This window comes from Pyrgilauda ruficollis, unplaced genomic scaffold, assembly GCF_017590135.1.
Source record: "Pyrgilauda ruficollis isolate IOZ18807 unplaced genomic scaffold, ASM1759013v1 scaffold188, whole genome shotgun sequence".
Taxonomy (NCBI): Eukaryota; Metazoa; Chordata; class Aves; order Passeriformes; family Passeridae; genus Pyrgilauda; species Pyrgilauda ruficollis.
Genome location: NW_024517873.1, coordinates 287142 through 308633, shown reverse-complemented (window position 1 = coordinate 308633; position 21492 = coordinate 287142). Strand labels below are relative to the sequence as shown.

The 21492-nt window shown below is 56.1% G+C and overlaps 2 protein-coding genes across 5 annotated transcripts; both read left to right on the top strand.

Annotated features, from left to right (window-relative positions):
- The first annotated feature begins 1887 nt into the window (after positions 1–1887).
- MATK (megakaryocyte-associated tyrosine kinase) lies at positions 1888–15106 on the top strand. 4 transcript variants are annotated; one of them, XM_041465275.1, is made up of 14 exons: positions 1888–1920; positions 2062–2094; positions 10632–10688; positions 10895–11008; positions 11161–11276; positions 11606–11825; positions 12685–12778; positions 12871–12936; positions 13089–13188; positions 13275–13359; positions 13539–13612; positions 13718–13913; positions 14249–14335; positions 14460–15106. In XM_041465275.1, the coding sequence occupies exons 3-14, from the start codon at positions 10680–10682 to the stop codon at positions 14640–14642; spliced, it is 1344 nt and encodes a 447-aa protein (XP_041321209.1). In that variant the 5' UTR covers positions 1888–1920; positions 2062–2094; positions 10632–10679; the 3' UTR covers positions 14643–15106. The 4 variants fall into 4 exon arrangements, with proteins under 4 accessions (XP_041321209.1, XP_041321208.1, XP_041321211.1 ...); XM_041465274.1 differs by lacking the exons at positions 1888–1920; positions 2062–2094 and adding an exon at positions 8474–8621; XM_041465277.1 differs by lacking the exons at positions 1888–1920; positions 2062–2094 and adding an exon at positions 8474–8621 and having other exon boundaries at positions 14190–14335; positions 14460–14591.
- Positions 15107–15915: 809 nt separating this feature from the next.
- On the top strand, positions 15916–17482 carry LOC121352403 (complexin-3-like). Its single transcript, XM_041465304.1, has 3 exons — positions 15916–16070; positions 16698–16785; positions 17101–17482. The coding sequence occupies exons 1-3, from the start codon at positions 15916–15918 to the stop codon at positions 17314–17316; spliced, it is 459 nt and encodes a 152-aa protein (XP_041321238.1). The 3' UTR covers positions 17317–17482.
- Positions 17483–21492: the final 4010 nt, after the last annotated feature.

Here is a 21492-nt window from a genome sequence, read left to right as displayed (position 1 = left end):
ACATTAAGATTCAAAATCTAAATTAAATCTTCATTTCCAGTGACATCGGGTTTTGTTCTTCCCATTCTTACTATAAGCAGGGGCAGATAAAAGAAAAAAACCCCAAATGCAAGTATTATTTATGCCTGGAAAATGCCCATGATAACACAGGCAGGTGATTGACTGGCACCAGGAAGGGGTGATAATCTTCAAGAGAACATACCTGAGTGCACAATGGACTCTAAAAAAATCTGCTATAAGAAATGCTTTGTTAAATGATTGCTATTTCCCACAAGCTTTAAAATTAAGACATTTCCATTGTGGTGACAATGCCTGTCATGTATGTGAATGAATTGTGCTCCAGTTAAATTTCTCGGTGGGGTTTTCAGCTGGTTCTTTCTAGAGCCCTTTGCAGATTCAATGGATGTTGCATTTCCTTCCTGTCTTGAATTGCTGTGTAAGGTGGCTGGAGCTTTTAAAGTCGCTGTTACTCAATAGGGTGGCAACATTTTATTAAGGAATAAGTATGTACACCTTGAGAAAATACATCCTGGTGAGAAATTCCTGCTGTCACTGTCATGGTTAGTTATCCCAAGGGATGTGCTTTGTGTCTCAGGTTGGAAATGGTGAAGGTTAAAATATCCAACTTCCCTGTAAGCTCTGAGTGCAGCTGCAATAGGTTTGTGTTTAGTATTCAGACAGCAATGCCAGAATCCTACACTCAGATAAAAGATGTGACAGGAGGTGGGGAAAAAACTTCTCCTCTTGCACTCGGCCATCAAACTGCAGCAGGTGAGTGATGGGAAAATGCCAGGAAAGAACAGAAATATCCATGGAGACCCCCAAAAACTCCATCTCAGTGACAGAGGTGGTATATTCAGCTCTTGGTGTGCATTTGAGGTAGAATTTCTTGTATGATTACTGTGGTTAAGAAGATTACCAGGCAGCTCTAAAATCCTGCGTGCACTCGGTTGTCTGAGAACATTAACATTTTTAGAAAAGAGCTCTGAAATCAGCTCTTCATTCTCCTGACGTTCATCCCAAGGAAGCTCTGCCACCAAGGTCAAGTTGAAGAGTTGATTTGTTGGGGGTGTGTGCATTTTGGTGATAAAAGAGCAAATATAATTTCTTACTTGGCTATTTATGTAATCAAAATTCCCACAGAAGTGGATACATTCCCACTAGTTTGACGACCTGTGACAAAGGAGCCTAGTAATTAATTTCAAAATGCTGCAAACCCCAAGGTAGTGTCCCAAGAATGGGCAAATGTCCAGAGAAGCAGCAAGGTTTGGTTAAAGGGAAAGCACGTTCTGGTTTTTTACTTCTAACGTGTCACTTTAATCCTCGCCAAAGACAATGGGATTTTTGTAAACAAGGATTTAAAAGAATGATTCAGGGAGAGCTCAGAGCCCCTTCCAGTGCCTGAAGGGGCTCCAGGAGAGCTGCAGAGGAAGTTTAGACAAGAGCCTGAAGAGACAGGACACAGGGAATGGCTGCCACTGCCAGAGGGCAGGGCTGGATGGGATCTTGGGCAGGAATTGTTCCCTGGCAGGGTGGGCAGGCCCTGGCACAGGGTGCCCAGAGCAGCTGTGGCTGCCCCTGGATCCCTGGCAGTGCCCAAGGCCGGGCTGGACAGGGCTTGGAGTGACCTGGGACAGTGGGAGGTGTTCCTGCCCACGGGTGTGGAATAAGATGAGCTTTAAGATCCCTTCCAATCCAAACCATTCTGGAATTCTGTGATTCTATGGATTTTTCAGAACTGTATTTCCAGCCCCAGGCACTCCCACTTGACTTCTACAAAGCTCATGTTGCTTTTCGGAACACTCACAGTTGTTATTTATAGAAAAGCTTTTATAGGGAAGTCTCAGATGCTGTAACTGTGGGCTCATTCCAGAGAATCTAAAGCTCAGTTAATCAGCCTCTCACATTTTCTTACTTCAGGTAAAGCAAGATTTCAGAATTATTTAAATCGTTTTAAAGCATGTTTTTAATTGTTTGCCTGCTGATGTTTGCTGTTAAAAAACTGACTGCAATATATTAATTTTTGTGATGGGTTTCCTTTCTCATCTCTTGCATTGACAGATGAATCTGGACTGCAAGATCCCTGTTAGGAAGGTAAGTTGGATGCTTTAGAGACTGTAAGCTGCCAGGAACTCTTTACTGTAGAAGAAGAAATTCTTCTCTGTGAGGGTGGGCAGGCCCTGGCACAGGGTGCCCAGAGCAGCTGTGGCTGCCCCTGGATCCCTGGCAGTGCCCAAGGCCAGGCTGGACAGGGCTTGGAGTGACCTGGGACAGTGGGAGGTGTCCCTGCCATGGCAGAGGTGGAATGGGATGGGTTTAAAGGTCTCTTCCAACCCAAACCATTCTGTGATTCTGTGACTCTGTAATGAAATGATGCACAGGTAGAGAAGTGCAGTTAATACCAGTTTGCTGAATGTCCCTGACAGTGGGATACTGAAGAGTCTCACTGCAATTAACACTTTTAAACTACTGAGAGATGTGGACTATATTTAATTTATTATTGTACTTCTATCATTAATAACACTAGAAACTGTGTTGATGTTGCTCAGATTTAAAGTGAAGGGATTCATCAAAGTGAGATGAGCATAGAACCATAGAAAATCCTGAGCTGGATCCCACAGGTGCCATCAGCCCAGCCCCTGTCCCTGCCCAGCCACCCCAACAAGCCCACCCTGAGCACCCCTGGCAACGCTGTCCAAACGCTCCTGCAGCTCTGGCAGCCTTGGGGCCGGGACCATTCCCTGGGCAGCCTGGGCAGTGCCAGCACCCTCGGGGGCAAGAACCTTTCCCTGAGCTCCATGCCAAGCCCTGGCAGGAGGGTCCTGGTTCATTTGGTTCTCCACACTGACAGTGAGGGGCTGGGATGTCCCACCAAAGGAGAGTCCTCCTGTCTGTAAATGAAATGTTCTCAGTGATTCTACGTGCCATTGACTCCTCTCTCCCATTTTTTTTATTGCCTATGTGGAAAACCAAAGAATTTATTGTAGCACATAAAATTGTGCAGTGCATGACTCAAGCCCTCTCCCATCCTGTTTGCTCAGTTCTTCTTGGTTAGATATGCAGCAGGAAAGGTCATTTACATGTAATTACTTTTTCTTCATTAACAGTTGCAATTTTCTTGACTGTGCAATGAGAGCATTGGCTTTCTTGATCAATAAGCAAACATTAAAATCCTACCGTTGCTCATGTTAAATATGATGAAAGGGAATCCAGTTTGAGATTAAATTAAAATTGCAGTAGCCAGTCTTGCCTGAAACCTCTGTGACTCAGGGCAGAAGGCTGATGAAGAAGGCTTCAGCTTGGATGCCAGATTCTTGGTTTCATATTTTCAAAGGCTCTGGCTACTGTAGCTTTAGGTGAGTTTTTGCAACATAAGCTTAATTTCTGTGTATGGTGTAATGGTGGTGATGAACTTCTAAATAACTTAGAATTCCTTCTTCCATAGTGTGTGGGAAGAACTGCAGATTTCTGTGTATCTCCTCCACGTAGCTGCCTTCATTTCAGTTGGGTTGTTACCATTTTATCTCCTTCTTCTCCTGGCATGGTCTAAAAGTGATGGTTTTGAGGGGAAAAAAACATAATCAGGGCACCTGAAATCTTAAAAGAATACATTTGATGCACACAGTAAAAAGAGCAGAGGGTGAAGGAGGTGGAAAAAATGACAAACAAGAAGTGCTGCATAGTAATCATATTGCATGTATAAAATAATGCTCATGTGATTGCAATTTTTACCTGTAATAAGTCCTGGGTTAGTCTGATATCTTGTACAACCCCTGACGGGACAGTGGAGCCAGCTGGGGTCAGTTTGCCAGGTAACAAATTACAGGACAAGAAGGAACAGCCTCAAATTTCAGCAGGGGAGGTCTGGGTTGGATATAGGGAAAAGCTTCATAGAAATGTGGTCAGGCTCTGTCACAGGCTGCTCGGGGCAGTGGTGGAGTCACCACGCCTGGAAGTGTGGCTGGGGCACCTGGGGACATGGTTAGTGGTGAACATGGAGGTGGTGCTGGGCTGATGGCTGGACTTGATGATCCTGGAGGTCTTTTCCCACCTTAATGATTCTGTGACTCCATAACCATTACAGAAATTGCAGCGTTGTGTAAGAGTTGAGTTGCCTGTAGCAACAGTTCCTTTCCTTCTGTTATGTTTCCTTCCCTCCCACTCCTTGCTCTAGAAGAAACTCTTCCCACAGCAAAACATATAGAGAGATATAATAAAGAAAAAAAGAGAAATAAATCCCACACACACTCTGGTATCATTTAAACATTTTGTCACTTTAGATTTCTGCCCTCTGGCCTGAAGCTGCCAGGTTTTGCTGTGTGGGTTTGGGGTTTTCCCCCCACCCTTTGGAGAAGGGGTCCTGGGCTCCAGGGGCTGTTTGGGAGCTGTTTGTACAGCGAGGTGCAGACACGGAGACACTTCCTTCTCAGTGGTTTGGAACAAAGCTGAGCAAGCTGTAACACAGCTTTGGTGCTGTTGTAGTGGTACCTGGAAAAAGAGTGCAATGGAGAGAACCAGAGCTGTCACTTGGGTTGTTGGATGTGACACCAGCAGACAGCAAGAGAATTGCCACAGGCTTCAGCTTCATGTATTTGTTGAAGGCTGGGAGAGCTGGGGGTGCTCACCTGGACAAGAGAAGGCTCCAGGGAGAGCTCAGAGCCCCTTGCAGGGCCTGAAGGGGCTCCAGGAGAGCTGCAGAGGGACTGGGGACAAGGCCTGGAGGGACAGGACCCAGGGAATGGCTGCCACTGCCAGAGGGCAGGATGGATGGGAAGGAATTCTTGGCTCCCAGGTTGCCCAGAGCAGCTGTGGCTGTCCCATCCCTGGAAGTGCTCAAGGAAGGCCAGGCTGGATGGGCTTGGAGCAATGTGGTCTAGTGGAAGGTGTCCCTGCCCATGGCAGGGGGTGGCACTGGGTCTTTAAGGGTCCCTCCCAACCAAAACCATTGTGGAATACTGTGATTCTTCATTTAAAGTTCAGTTTCAAATCACTCTTCACATTCCTTCAGGCTTTTTGGAGTATTTTGAATGGCTTTTTAGAACTTAGTGAAAAACATTGTTTCTGTATTGTTTATTGTGAAAGGAGGCTGTTTTTTCTTAGAGTACATTTCTGGGGGGTGTAAAGAAGGTTCTGTTTAGATATTCTGGGCTATTCATAGGCCATACAAAAATGTATTGGAGAGGGATGTATTTCAAAGCTTCCACAGATGTTTACATAGATGCATTGTTTTGTAGAATCAGAATCCCAGAATGGCTGGGCTGGAAGGGACCTTAAAGCACATCCAGTTCCACTGCCTGGACAAGGTCTCCTTCCACTGTCCCAGGCTGCTCCAAGCCCCATCCAACCTGACCTTGGGATCCAGGGGCAGTCACAGCTGCTCTGCCCTGTGCTAGGGCCTCAACACCCTCATAACCAGAAATATTTCTTCCTAATATCCCATCAAAATCCACTCTTGTTCAGTTTAAAGCCTTTCCCCCTTGTCCCATCACTACATGACCACTGTATGAACGAAGCCAGTGCAGCAGGTCCTGAGCTCTGCTGGAGCTGGGGCTGTCCCCCTGTATGCTCAGTGCTGCCATAACCTCATGCCTTGATTGTGATTTTTTTTTTTTTTTGCTATCCAGTTATCATCCTATGTTAGTGGTAAACCAGAAAGATTAGGAAGTGTTAAAATATCCTGAGCACTTTCTATCCTGATCTAAGTCAGATCAAAAGAGGATGAAAAGGTTAATCTGCTGCAAAAATATTTCCTCATTAGAAATTAGGAAGTAAAACCATTGGATACTGCTACAAGTGCTGCTAGTAATGGGAGTCAAGTTGTGATGCCAGATACTAAAGATTCTAACTGATGGAGCAGTCCCTACTCAGGGCAAGGGGCACAGATGGCTGAAAAAAACAACTACATGTGGGACAAGCCTCTGTGTGCTGCCTACAACCCACCAGCATGGCACTGCAGCCAAGGCCTGGTGTGTCCCCATAAAACAGCTGCCCTGACATGGGGGCTGGGTGTCACCAACACACGTTTTCAGCTGCAGCTGAGCATCTTCCCTTGTCCCTTGAGCATGCCCAGGCTCTGCTTTCCTGCTGGGGCAGAGATTTGGGCATTGTTATTTGCTCTGCACAGGTTTAGGGAAAATTCTCTGTCAGCACTGCTCCATGGGGCTGCTGGGGACAGAGGGGAATCACTCCTGGAGGCAGCAGTCTGGCTCCTGGTGATGCAGAGAGAAAGATGCAGCTGTACAAGAGTGCCTGAACCAGTGCTGGACACAGCCCCTCGCAGAAGGGTGAGCTTAAGACATCACCTAAAGCTTATTCAGGGTGAAAGAGCCTTTCAAATGATCCTCTCTGCAAATGAACCAACAATCAGCTGCAGCGCTGCCTCCAGCTCTGTGCCCCCAATACGGAGCACCCTGGGACGGTGGACGGTGTCCCTGCCATGGCAGGGGTTTAGAAAGGGATGTTATTCAAGGTCCCTTCCAACACCAATCATTCTGTGATTCTGTGATTCTATATTTCTGGGTGGAAATATGAACCTTTGCTATGATAAAGCATGTTTTAACTGAGTGACGTTCCCTTTAAATGCTGGAGATTGAATGTCAGAGACATTTCTGCTTTTATGACTTATTGCCCTTTTCTGGTTCCCTTTTTGAAGGTTTGAAATGCAGGGCAGACTCCTCAGGCTGGAAGGTACATTTCTGGTGAATCCCAAGTCAAGAGGACTGAAAGGGGTTGAGTTGCCAAAAGAAAGCCTGTGGGTCTGGGATTGCTAATGCCCAGATCCTGCTGAGATGACAGGAGGTGTTTTTTTTGTACAAAATGTGTGCTGTTCCGATGAATATTGCTGCCCATCTCTCCACCTCCAAACTCTGCTCCTTTGGATAACTTGGATTTCGCCAGGAATGGCGCTGCTCAGTAATTTGTTCTGTAGGATGTTGAGCCTTGCTCTCCCTGGCCCAAATGCAGAATGCCAGGAGGAAAACTGGCGAGTAGGCAAAGCCTCAGTCTAGAATGTGAGAGAAAGGTTCCTATCCTATTCCCATTTACTCAGTGCCTTAGGAAGGGCTGCACAGTCCCCATGTTCTGGCTCTGTAGCTTTGGGAGGTTCAGCTGCTCCCACCGAGCCGGGCATTGCCTTTGCTGCACCGGAGAAGGGAGAAGGCAGTGCTGAAGGTCCATGAGTTAAAGGCTCAGGCTCTGCCTGGGTGGCATGCCCCAGGATGGAAAGGGGACACCAGCTCAGGCAGAAGCACGTGGGAATCTCTGCAGGCTGTGCAGCAGGATGGGGAAAGCCCATTTATTACATCTGAGAGAGTGGCTCCCTGTGTGTGACGCCGAGTCCTTCGGCCGTGGTCATGTCCGTAACAACGGCCGGATGTGGCAAAACCCAAAACCACAAAACATTTCTGTTTCTCACAGGGAGCCTGGTGCAGATCCTGGGAGTGCAGCACAGAACTGTAAGGATGAACTCATGTGTTTATTGTCCAGCCTGAACAGACCAGGTTTCTAAGGATCCATCCCTACAAATACAGGGAATAATGCAAGGAGTGCTCCTGGGGAAACCCGCTCCAAGAATCCTGTGAACAGTCTGGCGTGAATGGCTTGGGGAAGTTATTTGTGTATGGAAAAATATAACCAGGACCTGAAAGTACCTGCTAGTTTGGATTCGTTTTCTTCTACACTGCCTTTGCCCTTGAATTGCCAATGTTTTTTGAAGGCTTAAACACCATTTTATTAATTTTTTTTTTAACGTACACCCCAAATGATCCCAAGATCCCTGAATTAATCTGGTGTTTGGCTACAACCACATTTTCTTCTTTTTCACCATTTTGCTCAGAATATTGGAAATGCTGAACATTAGTGCAGAACCGGTGTCTGGTTTTGTGGCTGGGATGATCAACTGCGGAGGTGGTTATTCCCTCCCCACTTGTGTGGATGCTGCAGGATACAGATAAGCTGCTTCTCTTTGACAGCAGTACTCATTTAAAGGTTTCTGTGCCATTGCCTGTCCCAGCCCATGGTGCCACTGGATTGTCACCCCCAGAGGAGCAGTGAAGAGTGGCCGTGCTCCTGGATGAACCTGCTCCGAGGCTCAGAGAGTTGAGGCAAAATTACACCGGGGACCCCTGGGCCCAGCTCCTCCTCCCCTGGGACTCAGTGCCCTGGAGAGCTGTTGGCACCAGAGGCACGCACTCCATTGTCACTGCTCCGGCCAGGCCAGCACTGGTGACAGCAGCTGTCCCTGTTTGCAGGGGTACTGATTCCCCCACAGAGCCACAGGGGAAGGATCTGGTGAGCTCCAGTTCCCTTCTAGGGAGGGTGTGTGACTGTGCCCTCAAAGGGCAGAAGTTACTCTTAGTGTTGTCAAATAATGAGTCATTTCTGATGGAGCTTTGAGGGCGCAGGCGGCGCCAGCGCAGGGACCGCCCGGGTGCTGCATCACAGCCCCAGAGCAGAGAAATCAGGAAATCGGGGCCCGGCTCTGCCCGGGAGCTGCTCCTGAACGTAGTGCCCGGCTCTGTGCAGGGCAGAGACTCCCCAGGAGTTCAGGGATCCAAGTCCAGGCTCAGCTGTGAGCTTCTCTGACATCGCTGCCTCCGGCCCCACATGGGCAGTGCTGAGAGGTAAGAGCCAGGTCCGGGGGGCGCTGAGGGCAGGCGAGGCGACCGTGCTGCTGTCCCCTCGGGCAGCAGGGAGGGGTGGGCACGGTGCCGAGCGTGGTGGGCAGTGGGGAATGCCCCGGTGTCCCCCGTTTTCCACAGAGGAGCTGTAGCTGCCCTCTGCCCGAGTGACCCCGGTGCGGCCGGGCGTTGCTCTGCAGGGGACAGCACAGCGCGGCCCCACCGAACCGGGCTGCGGCGCCGGGGTCCCCTCCTGCCACAGGGCACTCAGCTCTGGCACCGCCTCTGGAGAGCTTGAGCTCTCCAGTCCAGGGTTAAGACTGTTCTACCAACCCCCACTATGTATTTGTGCTGCTCATCCTCATTGCAATTACTCAGGTTTACCAATTCATAAAAGTGCAGAACAGTCCCAAAACAAAGGGGGCAAATATCTTCTCTCAAACTTTCTGCCTGCACACTCTGCTTGTGGGAACACTCATTCCAGTGATGGGAATCTCATGGATCAAACACATCCAGGAACAAAGAGCTGCTTTAGGACAAGGCATGTGAGTGTCACCAGGAGGGAGGTGATTCAGTGCTGTCCCTGCTGGTGCCTGGGTGAGGCCCTGGCTGGTGTCCAGGCTCTGCTGGCAGCAGGTGTCCGTGTGGGGGTGAGTGTCCATCGCCCTGAGCCCCAGGGCCAGCTGGGCAGAGGAGAAGCTCTTCCCGTTAGTACTCGAGTGGAGGATCTGTCCCTTCCCAGCACCAACTGCTGTCTGCACACGGGGGCAGGACTGGCCAGAGTTGCTGTTTTTCACCCGAAATTTCTGTCCTGGAGGAGCAGAAAATGAAGGAGAGTTGGCAGAGCTGTCATCAGCCCTCCTGGCTCAGCCAGCACAGCCCTCCTTGGACAGGATGTACCTTGGCAGGGGTGTGGAGCAGACCCTGTTCTGAAGCTCTGTGCTCATGAGGTCCTCACCATCCTGGAAGTGATCTGAGCTGCACCCAGTCACAGCAGCCTCTGGCTGTGCTGCTGGGGAACGGCACACAGTGGCTGCCCGAGCAGCCCCAGCTTCACCAGGACAACATGTGTGCCACGGATGGGCTGCAAGGACAGGGGATGGCTTCTGCTAGAGACAAAACTGCTGCCTTCCAATACAACCTTGCAGCAGCTGCAATTGTCCCTGTTTTGTTGTTGTGGATATGGGCTGGCAGGATCCGGATATGTCCTTAGATCCGCACAGCCAGAGAGGAGTTGACAGCAGTGATGCAGAGCAGTGATTGTGACTCACCTTCCAAAGGAGCAAAGTCATCTCTGCTCCGAGGAGCTCATCCCATGTCCCTGCCATGGCAGGGAGTTGAATTAGATGGCTCTTAGGTCCCTCCCAAACCATACCATTCCCTGATTCTATAATCTTCCCAAGGAGGTGACAGTGGGGATGAAGGAGAAAAAGACCCACAATTTTAAATTGCAAAGCTGTCATATGCATCCCAGCATGACCAGCTGGTGTCAGGGACAGCACAGGGACATTGTGCAATCATCCCACAGCCAGTGCATGTGACAGTCCCACCTCAGCCCAGCCTTGCCTGTGTCCCCAGTGCCAGGCAGCCCCCGCAGCAGCCGTGCTGCGTTCCATGTCAGCAGGGCCATCGCTGGTGCCTCTCTGGGCCCTGGTGACTCGGAGCTCCTGAAAGAGGAGGCGAAACAGCAAGTTCCTGGTAAAACCACATTACTCCCACACAGCTGTGGTGCTGGGCTCCTGCTGTGCCAGCAGAGCTGCTGAGAGCTGGGGCCCTTTCTTGGTGGCAGAGAGCAGAGTGCTGGTCCTGCTGCCACCCGTGTGCGGGACAGGTGTGTCCCCAGGACCCAGCTGGCACAGGCAGAGTTTGCAGCCTTTCCCTCCATCCCGTGGTGCGAGGCTGTGTGAGGGACACGAGCTGCACTGGCCAGGGGAGTCTGTGGGACAGCAGCCGTGACCTGGGACAAGCCAGCTCAGCCCCGTCCCTCCACAGCCCCTTTGGTTTCTTCTGCAGGTGGCAGCAGGAGAGGACAGGGAGTCCCTGATGCGCTGACGGTTGGCCATGTCTGGGGTGAGCGGGGCTGCACAGGGACACCAGCAATGCCAGCTGGCACTGGGGGGACCCTGGTGTGCCCCCAGGACCGAAGTGGGGTGGAGGAGGGCTCATGCCCAGTGCCCCTGGTCCCCAGCCAGGGTTTCAGATGGTCCTTGGGGCTGGCCCTGGTGCCTGGGGGGTCCAGCTCTCACTGTCCCTACTGACACTGCTTTTCCTTGCAGAAGCACTGGCCCCCTGGGACGCAGTGTGTCACCAAGCATGACCACAGCAAGCCCAAGCCCCGGGAGCTGGCCTTCCGCAAGGGGGACATGGTCACCATCATCGAGGCCGTGGAGGTGAGACCTGCGGGTGCTCAGGATACGCTGCACTGAGAGGGCACGGCCGGAGTGCGACCCCAGTGCCATCAGCTCAGCTGTCAGCGCCAGTCCCTCCCTTCCCAGAGGGATCCGCCCTTCCTTCCCTTGCTCTGAGACCCTCTCGTCCCCAGGGCAAAGGCTGGTACCGCGCCAGGCACAACGAGACGGGGCAGGAGGGGCTGCTGGCAGCCAGCGCGCTGCGGGAGCGCGGGGCCATCCGCGCCGACCCCAAACTCAGCCTGATGCCGTGAGTACAGCTGGGGTCACTGGGGGGCCCGGGGGACCCAGCTGAGCCCCTGGAAGCTGCAACAGCAGATGAGTCCAGCGTGTCCCCCCATCCATGTTTTGGGGACAGAGCATCCTGTAGCCGTGCCCTGGCAATGGAGGGATTTGCTGGGGCCAGAACCTGGCTTCAAGAACCCCTAATTGTGCCAACCCAGCTTGGCTGGATCCCGTGGAGAGGGGTTTCATGCAGTAGGGTCTGTGTAGCTTTGGCAGGGCTCTGCTTTCCCCATCTCGCTGCTGCCCCTGGGGAAGCCCCCTGGCTCAGCCCCCTCTCCAATGGCCCCTCCTCAGCTGGTTCCACGGGAAGATCTCAGGGATGGAGGCGGTGCAGGAGCTGCAGCCCCCCGAGGACGGGCTGTTCCTGGTGCGTGAGTCTGTCCGGCACCCTGGTGACTACGTGCTGTGCGTGAGCTTTGGCAAAGAGGTGATCCACTACCGCGTGGTGCACGAGGAGAACACGCTCAGCATCGACAGCCAGCAGTACTTCTCCAACCTCATTGACATGATTGAGGTGAGACCCCCGGGCAGAGGGTCCCACCGGTGCCAGAGCAGGGCAAGGACCTCATGGGCTCACACAGAGGCAGGTCCTTGTCCTGTTCTGTGTGGTTTTCATTGGTGTTTTACCTGGTGTAATTCTCTATCCCCTTCAAATGCTCATGGTTCCCACTCAGTTTGGAGTGCAGTGGGCAGATCTGGGATACCCCAAGGATGTCTCTGCAATCCAGCTGTGCCAACTGCAGTCACAGTCCCTGGCCAAGGGCCACATTACCCCTATCCCTGCTTATTCAGTGCTTCATGTAGCAGGAAGACCCTGGTGGCCTCTGCCTCTCCTGGACTTCGAGGCATTTTGCTGTGTCTCCCTCCATTCAAAGCCCCCTCTCACCTGCTGACCCCACAGGGCTCCCAGGCTGTTGTGTGAGCTCTCACCCTTCCAGTGATTTTTTCCTGGTGGTCCTTCCCTCATGCTGTCTCCTCTCCAGGGAGTTGCACTCTTGTGTTTTCCTTTTAGACACAACTTTTGGGTGACTCCTTTCCCTTCTCAGCTGCCCTAGCCCCACTTTAAAACTCCAAAGGTTGGTCCCATCCTGTCCCATCCTGTCTGGCTGCATCCTCTCCCATTGCCTCTGCCAACTGCCCTCAGCTGCTGCAGCACCTGCCAGGGGTTCAACCACACCAGTAGCACCCCATGTCCCCTGTGGTCCATCGTGGTGTTCCTCTGGCTGTCCCCGGAGGGGAGCAAGGCTGAGACATGGGCTGTCCTCGAGGGTGGCAATGGTGCGGTCTCATGGAACATCCCAAAGCTGTTCCCTGGACACCCCGACCCTGAGGGTAAGATCTGGCATCACCTCCACCTGTTCATCCCTTGACAGCATTACATGAAGGAGCAGGGAGCCATCTGCACCAAGCTGGTGAAGCCCAAACCAAAATCTGGGATGAAGTCAGCTGAGGAGGAGTTGGCCAAAGGTAGGGGATGGTGGGAGGGGGCTGTGATCTGCATTTTGGGGACAAAGCCCCACTGGTGGTGACTGCTAACCTGCCCTTGTGCCCATGCCCAGCTGGCTGGTTGCTGAACCTGAAACACCTCACACTGGGAGACCGCATTGGGCAAGGCGAGTTCGGAGGTAGGTGAGAGGATGGGGCTGGAGGTTCCCCAGTGCAGCTTCCCCACATGGCACTGCCTGATCCCCCTCCCCATCTCATGGCATGGGGAGCTCAGCCTGGGGTACAGGAGGGTGGATGTGGGGCTCATCCTGACTCTCCCATGCTCTCCCAGATGTCCTGCAGGGCGAGTACTTGGGGCAGAGGGTGGCTGTGAAGAACATCAAGTGCGATGTGACTGCCCAGGCCTTCCTCGCTGAAACAGCTGCCATGACGTGAGTGCTCCGTGCAGGCGTGGCCCGACCCTGCCTGTGGCCCGGGATGAGCAGGCACCTCCTTACTCAGATCCCCTCCGTTCCAGGAAGGTCCGGCACAAAAACCTGGTGTGTTTGCTGGGAGTGATCCTGCACAACGGCCTCTACATTGTCATGGAGTTCATGAGCAAGGTGAGAGTACCTGGCTGCTCCTCAGTCAGTGGGACCCATCACCACTTAGATTTGGGAACAATATCTCTGTCTAGGGGCTGAGTCATCATAGATGCCAGGCACTGCAGCACCTGCAGAAGGCAAAGTCTCCTGGCAGCCCCATCCCATTGGTCCTGACTCACTTTATCCTCCTCTGTCAGGGCAACCTGGTGAACTTCCTGCGCACGCGGGGCCGGGCGCTCGTCCCGACCCAGCAACTCCTCCTGTTCGCTCTGTAAGTTCCCCTCCTCCTCCGGGCTGGGACCCAGCGCCCTGCACGTCCCTGTACAGCCCCAGGGAACACTCAGTGACACGGCTCTGTCTCATTCGGTTGTGGCAGGGATGTGGCTCAAGGCATGGACTACCTTGAGTCCAAGAAGTTGGTGCACCGGGACCTGGCTGCCCGCAACATCCTCATCTCCGAGGAGAACGTGGCCAAAGTGAGCGACTTCGGCTTGGCCCGGGTCAACCCCAAGGGTGCAGATGCCACATTGCTTCCTGTGAAGTGGACAGCACCAGAGGCCCTGAAACACAATGTGAGGGACAGTGAGGGGGACAGGGCTGGTCATGGGGTCCTTCCAAAGCATCTCATGCCCTTGGGTTGCCCCTGCTTGTTCCCATTGCCACTGACCCATCCCTGCCCCACGGTGGCCTCTGGCACAGTCAGCCCTGCATCTCCCAATTCTGCCTCTGTCCTGAGCAAGCATGCAGTGGGAATTGGGGCAGGATGATGGGACTGGGGGGTGTTCACACCCTGGGGACCTGAGGGGGGACAGGGATCAGTCACTGTCCTCTGTCTTGCCCTCGGGAAGCAACGGGGACCCAGCGCAGCCCTCAGCTGGCTTCAGCCTCCCCTCTCCTGCCACCACAGAAATTCTCCTCCAAGTCGGACGTGTGGAGCTACGGGATCCTCCTGTGGGAAACCTTTTCCTTTGGACGGGCACCCTACCCTAAGCTGGTGAGCACTGTTCCAGGGAACACCACAGGTTACACCCCACTGGCACTGATGGGACAGGGACATCCCACTGCCCCCTGAGCAGAGCAGGGAAGGGGGTTGCCAGCTGGCTTCTCCATCCTGGCAGGCCCTGAAGGAGGTGACGGAGCTGCTGGAGCAGGGGTACCGCATGGATCCCCCCGAGGGCTGCCCACCCACCATCTATGCCCTGATGAAGAGCTGCTGGGAGCTGGAGCCAGGCAAGCGCCCGTCCTTCAAGAAACTCACAGAGAAGCTGCAGAAGGAGCTGAAGCACCTGAGGGATATTTAACCCCCATCCTGCTACCAGGACACAGGACCTGAAGTCCCTAGACCCTCCAGCGTTGGGAGTGGCAGTAGGGGGCAGGAACAGGAGGGCCTGTGGTGCTGCTCTCTCCCTATGGAGATGGGGTAGCAGCCTCCCTCCATCCCAGCATGGTCCTTCTACCCACCACACAGCCCAGAGAAGGTTGCCATGGGATTGATCTCCCCTGGCCCACCAGAGTGGGGAGCACAGACCCCAAGGGAGCCAAGCCCACACCCCCTGTGCTCAGCCCCAGGAGCAGATGCTGCGTGTGGGGTCCCTTCAAGCTGCGACTCCCAGAGATGGGAGACAGGACTGAACATCTCCACTCACTGGAGGATGAGACCCCACCCTGACTCAGCCCTGCCCCAGTGCCCAGCCCCACACGGGGATGCTGGCACAGCCAGCTAAACCACATGGATTTGGGCTTTTTGATTAAACCAAAGAAATTCATTCAACAGCATCTTTAAGCCTCTGGGATGAAATTAGGCCTATGTCTCACTTGGGGCCTGACAAAGCCCAGTGAAAGGCTTTGGAGGGGCCAGGAGCTCTGGCCCTTGGAACCCCCCATGCCATCCAGCCCCTCTCCCATCGGGGCTCTGTGCAGCAGGGGATTATGCTTTAATCAGAGCCTGTATGGGAATTGCTTTCATATAGATTAGGGCACGGGGCGCATCCCAGCCGTGGGGAGCCCCCGGCCCCGCAGGCTGCCGAGCAATCTCGGTCTCGGTGGAGCGGGGATTAGCGGGGGCACGGGGCTGCCGCGGGTGGGTGTGCACCGCCACCGCCTCATCTGCTGCCAGTCCTTTGACCCTCGACTGGGTTTTTTCAGCTAATCCTCTTGTGTCTCCTCTGTGCTGACTTCCTGCACCCCCAGTCCCCCTGAGTGCATGGTTCTGGGTGCCCACGGCATGGTGCTCTCCCAGGGCTTGCCCCAGTCCCGTGGGTGCTGACCCAATTTTGGACCCATCTAATGGGGGATATTTCAGCCTGACCCACTGTGTGATGCAATTTGATGACTCCTTCCACCTCCCTGTCACTCTGATGAGGCAGCACCTGCTGTCCCCCCACGCTGCCACTGTCCCCTGCAAGAACCCTTGGGTGCAGCGAAGGGAAGGTCCTTCCACCCTGGCTGTGCCTTCCCCTCCTAATGCCTTAATCCGCGCCTGATCCGCGGCGCCCCTGGGGCTGGGCCCACTGACCTTGCAGGCACTGGGACCCGGTGGGCACCTTGGGGCAGGAGCTGCCACCACCACCCACCATGGCCTCCTTCTTCACGGCCGCCCTGAAGAGCTTCCAGGGGGGCAAGGACGAGTCCCCCAAGGGGGCCCCCAAAGATGACAAGGCAGCTGCGCTGCCCAGCAGCATGGCCCGCGAGGAGTTTGAGGAGTACCAGCGGCAGCTGCTGGAGGAGAAGTAAGGCTTTGCTGGGGCTGAGTGGGTCACTAGGGTCCCCCAGCACTCCAGAATCAGGATCCCACCTGCTGTGGGATTTCCCCAGGGTGGCACAGGACAGGGACAGGGAGGCAGCTGGGGCAAGAGACAGTGCAGAGCAGGTGCCCTTCAGCGTGTCTCCCCCACCGCGTAGAAGGTCCATGGAGGTCCTGGCACAGGGCTGTGACAGCACTTTTGTGCGCCACAGGTGATAAGGGGAGCCCCCAGGTGTCAGAGCCCCAGGATGGTTCCAGCCAGCACCCTTGGAGCCAAGGGATGGGGGTCAGCACGGGATTGGATTCAGGTCCCACCTCCCTAGGACTGGGTGCTGTGGGAACCCAGCAGCTCAGCACCAGGGAGATGAGAGGCTGCAGGAGGAGCGAGTCCCTGCAATGGGCGCCTTCATCAACCACCTCTGCATCTGGGTGCTGAGCTGGGTGGACAGGATGTGGCTCCTGCTCCTAGATCCCCACTTAAACCCTCTTGTGGGTCTCAGACCTTCTCACCCTCCTGCCCTAGACCTGCTCTGCAGGAGGAGCAGGGTGATTAGGGTTGGGTGGTCCTGGGGAGCTCAGTGAGGAGGGGGTGATGGTGTGGCACCTGCTGCAGGATCGAGCGGGACAAGGCGTTTGCACAGAGGAAGGCAGAACGGGCCACGGTGCGGATGCACCTGCGGGACAAGTACCACCTGGCCCAGGTAAGAACCAGCCTGTCTGCGGACCCGGGGGCTTCCCTTTGACCCTACATCGACCGGAACAGCCTCAGGCCCACGGCTGCCGCGCTCCCCTGGGGCTGGAGGGATTCCTGAAGAGGGCAGCAGACGGCCACTGTCTCCGCCTTACTATCTGCTGCCCACTGTCCATCCAGCGTCCGAGTCTGGCACTGGACAGTCCTGGAATCCCGCCGTGTCCCCAGCCCCCTGGGACTGGCTGTTCTCTGTCCCGCGTCCTCCGCTCCACCCTGGTAGGCACCGCGTTTGTCCCCACCCGACACCTCTCCCACTCGCGTTTAGGACGAGCGGGACGATGCCCAGGTGCACGTGGCCGGAGGGGCGGTGGAGCTGCCGCAGGACCTGGCAGCCATGGTGCACAGCGAGGAGGAGGAGGAGGATGGCAGCGCCGGGGCCTTCGCCTTCCTGGCGAAGCTGAGGCAGGTGGAGCTGCCGGCGCTGCGGGACCGCGCTCTGGGCGGCGTGGATCAGGTTAGGGAGAAGTGCGCCCTGATGTAGCACCGCTGCAGGGGACATCGGCAGCCCCTGTCCCCGGGAGCCACGGGATGCGGAGGCTCTGGGTGCCTTCACTTGGGGTGCGGGTCCCAATACACGTTAGGCGTGGGTCTTCTTCCCCAAAACCATTCCCAGTTGTTTTCCCCGGGTGTGCAAGGGTGCCGAATGCCTGGGTCCCCTCCAGCCGGTGTGGTCAGGTCCCTCTCGCGGTGCTCCTGGAGTGAGCCCCCATATGAGGCAGGTCCCTGACACTGTTACCCCCCTCACCAGCCCTGGCACCCTGCACCATTTGGCTCAATAAATACAGCATTTACAGCACTTGCCAGCACCATTCTGGTCGTCCTGCCACATCCTGCAGCCACACAGTCCCTGTCCTGGTTGGTGAGGGGACATGATGACAGCACTGGAGCCGGTCTGCCCCATATCCCCTGAGCCACCAACCAGCTTGGCCACTGTGTCTGTCCCCCCATTCCGCAGGAGCCCTCACTGGGACCCCCTTGGCTACCCCTTGGGGACAGCACCGGGAGCGGGTGTGGAGCATTTACTCCCGTACTCGAGCATCCCCTCGGTGCGGGCAGCAGGGGCATCCCTTTGGCTGGGCGAGGGTGCCCGGCTGCCTCTTGCCCTGCCAGGGACTCTGTCCTGGGCGCTCGGTAGCAGCGCTGGCTTAAATGCCGCCGCGCCGGAAGGCCGGGGGCTGCTGAGATCACTAATACCTGCCTATTTTAGCGAGGTCTAATCTTCCTGAGTCGCCTGTCCCCGAGGACTAAGCTCGCTGAACCCGTGTAAAATGTACTGGGCCCAGCGCTGGCCCCAGCGGCACCTCCCGCCGGAGCCGGAGCCGCCGGGAATCACGCTGTGTGTGCATGAAAGGAAGGACGCGCTGAGCCGCCTCCATCCTCCCCACGCCGCTGCCATCTGCTCCGGAAAGGCTGCGGGGACGGCCCTGGCCGGGCTGCCCACGGCCGCGCTGGCCGGGCTGGGAGGGGGCGGCCGGATCCAGCGCAGGTGGGCTGGGAGCTGTCCCCGAGCTCCGCGCTGCCGCCAGAGCCATCGCGCTCAGCTGCCGCTGAGGAGCTGGAGCGCACGGAGCAGGGAGCACCCTGGAGGCACGAGGTGCCCGGTTCCCCCCGGAACCCCTCCGGTACCAGTGCAGCGGCTGGTGGCTGCTGGAGCATCCCAGGGAGCGTGAGACAGGCTGGGCCTGACACGGGGGAACCTCGGGGTGTTTGGTGGCCCCACTGTCCCTGCTGACTTCATCACCCCTGCTGTCTCTGCCATCGTTCTCATCCCCGTTCACCAGCGTTTCTTCAGAACTCAGGAAATCTCCCTTCAGGCACAAACCCCACCTGTGGGATGGGACCGTCTGTGCCACGCCAGTCCCTCGCCAGGATCCTGACAGGGTGTTAGCAGCTGTGGCACCCAGCACAACGCTGATCCCACCCCACATCGCCACCAAGTGCCAGCTGCTGGGATGGTGGCACTGAGGTCCCCAACGAGCTCTGCCACCCCACCTCAGTCCTCCATCCCCGTTCCCATCAGGGTCCCATCCTGCTCTGATGGGCAGCCCTCTCCCAGTGTTCCCAGTGGGGCTGCATGGGCACTCCCAGCGCCAGCTGGGATTCGGGTCAGGACCCTCCGCCAGGTCTCCTTGGCTAATCGTCCTGCCCCCCCGCCCTCCCCATGCTGCCACCTGCCTCCCGCTCAGCACCCTTTTGGGTCACCCCTGCTGCCTCTCCGCCTGCTAAAGGCCTCTTAATGAACTAAAAAAGTGATAAATCCCCGGCCGAGCTGGTCACGTGAGGCCGGTGGCCCCCGGCCGCCCCCCGGCCCGACCCCCGCCTCCGGCCCCACCGCCCCGGTAAGCTGACGCAGCGTCTCTAAGCGTTAGCAGCTTTGCGCGCTAATAGGATTAGGGAGGTTTAAAACTGTCATTTGAGTGAACTAAACCCCCTGATACTCTGCATTGCACCTTCTTAACCAATTTGCCTTCAATTAGGGTAATTGGGAAACTAGCAAAGAAGTATAGCATTAATATTTTAAAGTGATGAAGCGATTACGGGCCTTGGACAAGGAAGCAAATCAATTTGCTATCTGCTCCTAAAAGGCAATTATAATCATTTGGCAAATCAGCCTGCTGCCTCCCCCCGGGAGAGGCAACACCTTGTGGCGGCCGCGGGGCCGGCACGGCACACAGAGCGCGGGGCCGGGCAGCCGGGCAGGGACCCGGCCCCAAAAACACGGCACCCCGGGGACCTGCCCGCACCCCGGGCCAGTGGGGCACCCTGGGGAAACCTGCCGAGGGCCGTCGGGGTGGGGCACACGGCTCCTGCACTCGTCACGGAGGCCAGCATGGGCATCGGGGCAAGTGGGGTCCGGTTTGCACCCCTGTCCCACACATCCCCCTGCCCCACACATCCCCCTGTCCCACACATTCCCCCAGCCCACACATCCCCCCTGTCCCACACATCTCCCCTGTCCCACACATCTCCCCAGCCCACACATCCCCCTGTCCCACACATCCCCCTGTCCCACACACCCCCCCTGCCCCACACATCCCCCCTGCCCAGGGATGTCCCCAGCACCTCTGCAGGCAGCAGGTCCCTGCTCTCCCCTGCACTCCTGCAGCGCTGCATGGCACGGGGGTGTCACCCCAAACCCAGGGGCTGCATGGCCTGCCTGTGCAGCTCATGCCATCCCTGGGGTGTGGTCTTGCTGTCCCCAGGGCAGTGCCAGCTTGTCCCTGGGGTGGTGGCACACTGTCCCCAGGGTAGTGGCGTGCCATCTCCAAGACAACATCACACTGTCCCCAAAGAGGTGTGAGACAGGGCAGGTGAAGCCTCACAACCCCAGTGGGGGACAACGGGGTGGCCTCGGGGCCCACCAGGACACAGAGGGGGCTGCTCACCAACAGCAGCTCTGGTGGGGAGGGCACAGACCCACTCCGGGGCCAGCAGCCACCTGGCACAGGGTCCAAAACCCCCACAGTGACATTTGCCATCTGAAAGGGGAAGCGTGGCCAGGAGGGGAAGGGAGTGGGAGGAAGCCTAGACAGGCCCGGGGGTGGCGGCGGTTGCAGGTGGCAGGAAGATGGTTTTGGGAGAAAGTAAAAGTGAGCAAAGAAAGAAAAGGGCAAAATCCTTGGTGGGGGCTGTGGGCAGCACCAAGCACAGCCCAGGACCTTCACCATGATGTTTCCATCATTCTTTGGAGCCCAGAGGCAGCAGTGGGAGTGCAGAGGAGAGGAATGGTAGCCCTGCCCCTCAGCCTGGCTGCCTTTGTCCCACGCCCCCTTAGGCCAGGGCCCATGGGCACCCCCAGGGATTGTCCCCTTGGCTGAATCCCACAGCTGCTCCCCACAGGGTGTTCCCATGCCTGGCCCAGTGCTCAGTCCCATGTCCATGGGTCATCCCCACACCTGGTCCCCATGGCCGCTCCCCACGCTTGGCCTTCCTGCCTGGTCCCCTGCTCTGGTCCCCGTAAGTGTTCCCTGCCTGGTCTTCACATCAGGTCCCCAAGGCTGTTCAGGGGGGCTGGTCTCTCTGGCTGGTCCCTACACCTGGGCCCACAGCCAGACCCCAGAGCAGGTCCCCAGACCGTGCCCACACCCTGGGTCCTCACGCTGGACCCCATGCCTGGTCCCCATCCCTGTCCCCACGCTGTCCCCATCTCTGCTCCCCACATGGACAGGGCTCTGCAGACAGCACCACTGGGAGCCACAGGGCCACCCACGCTGTCACAGGGCCACCCCCAGGCTCGCCATCCCTGTCCAGGGGGGACAACACCCATCACTGCAGCATCCCCATCCCACTGAGGCTTGGGGCATCTGCCCCGGACCCCATCCCTGGGGCAGAGGCTCCACAGTCCAAGGAAATCCTGCCCCCTCCCCCTCCATCCTTTCTTCTCCGCTCCCCCTGTTTCTAATTCTTTCTCCTCGCCCGTAATGAGGGGATTACACGGCAAACTCCAGCAGGACGCCTTTGTGGGGAGACAATCCGAGTGGGGAAGGCAGTTCGGGGCTTTGTCCGCCACTGCCCCCCCGGACCCGTGCTGGGGGGACATTTAGAGCAATTACTTGTCCAGAAAGTAACTGTCAATCATTCTTAAAGGGGAAGGCCTCCAATTAATAACCTCGTCTTAATCCTTTGGACTCATTTCCAATCTGCGGTGCCTTGGTGA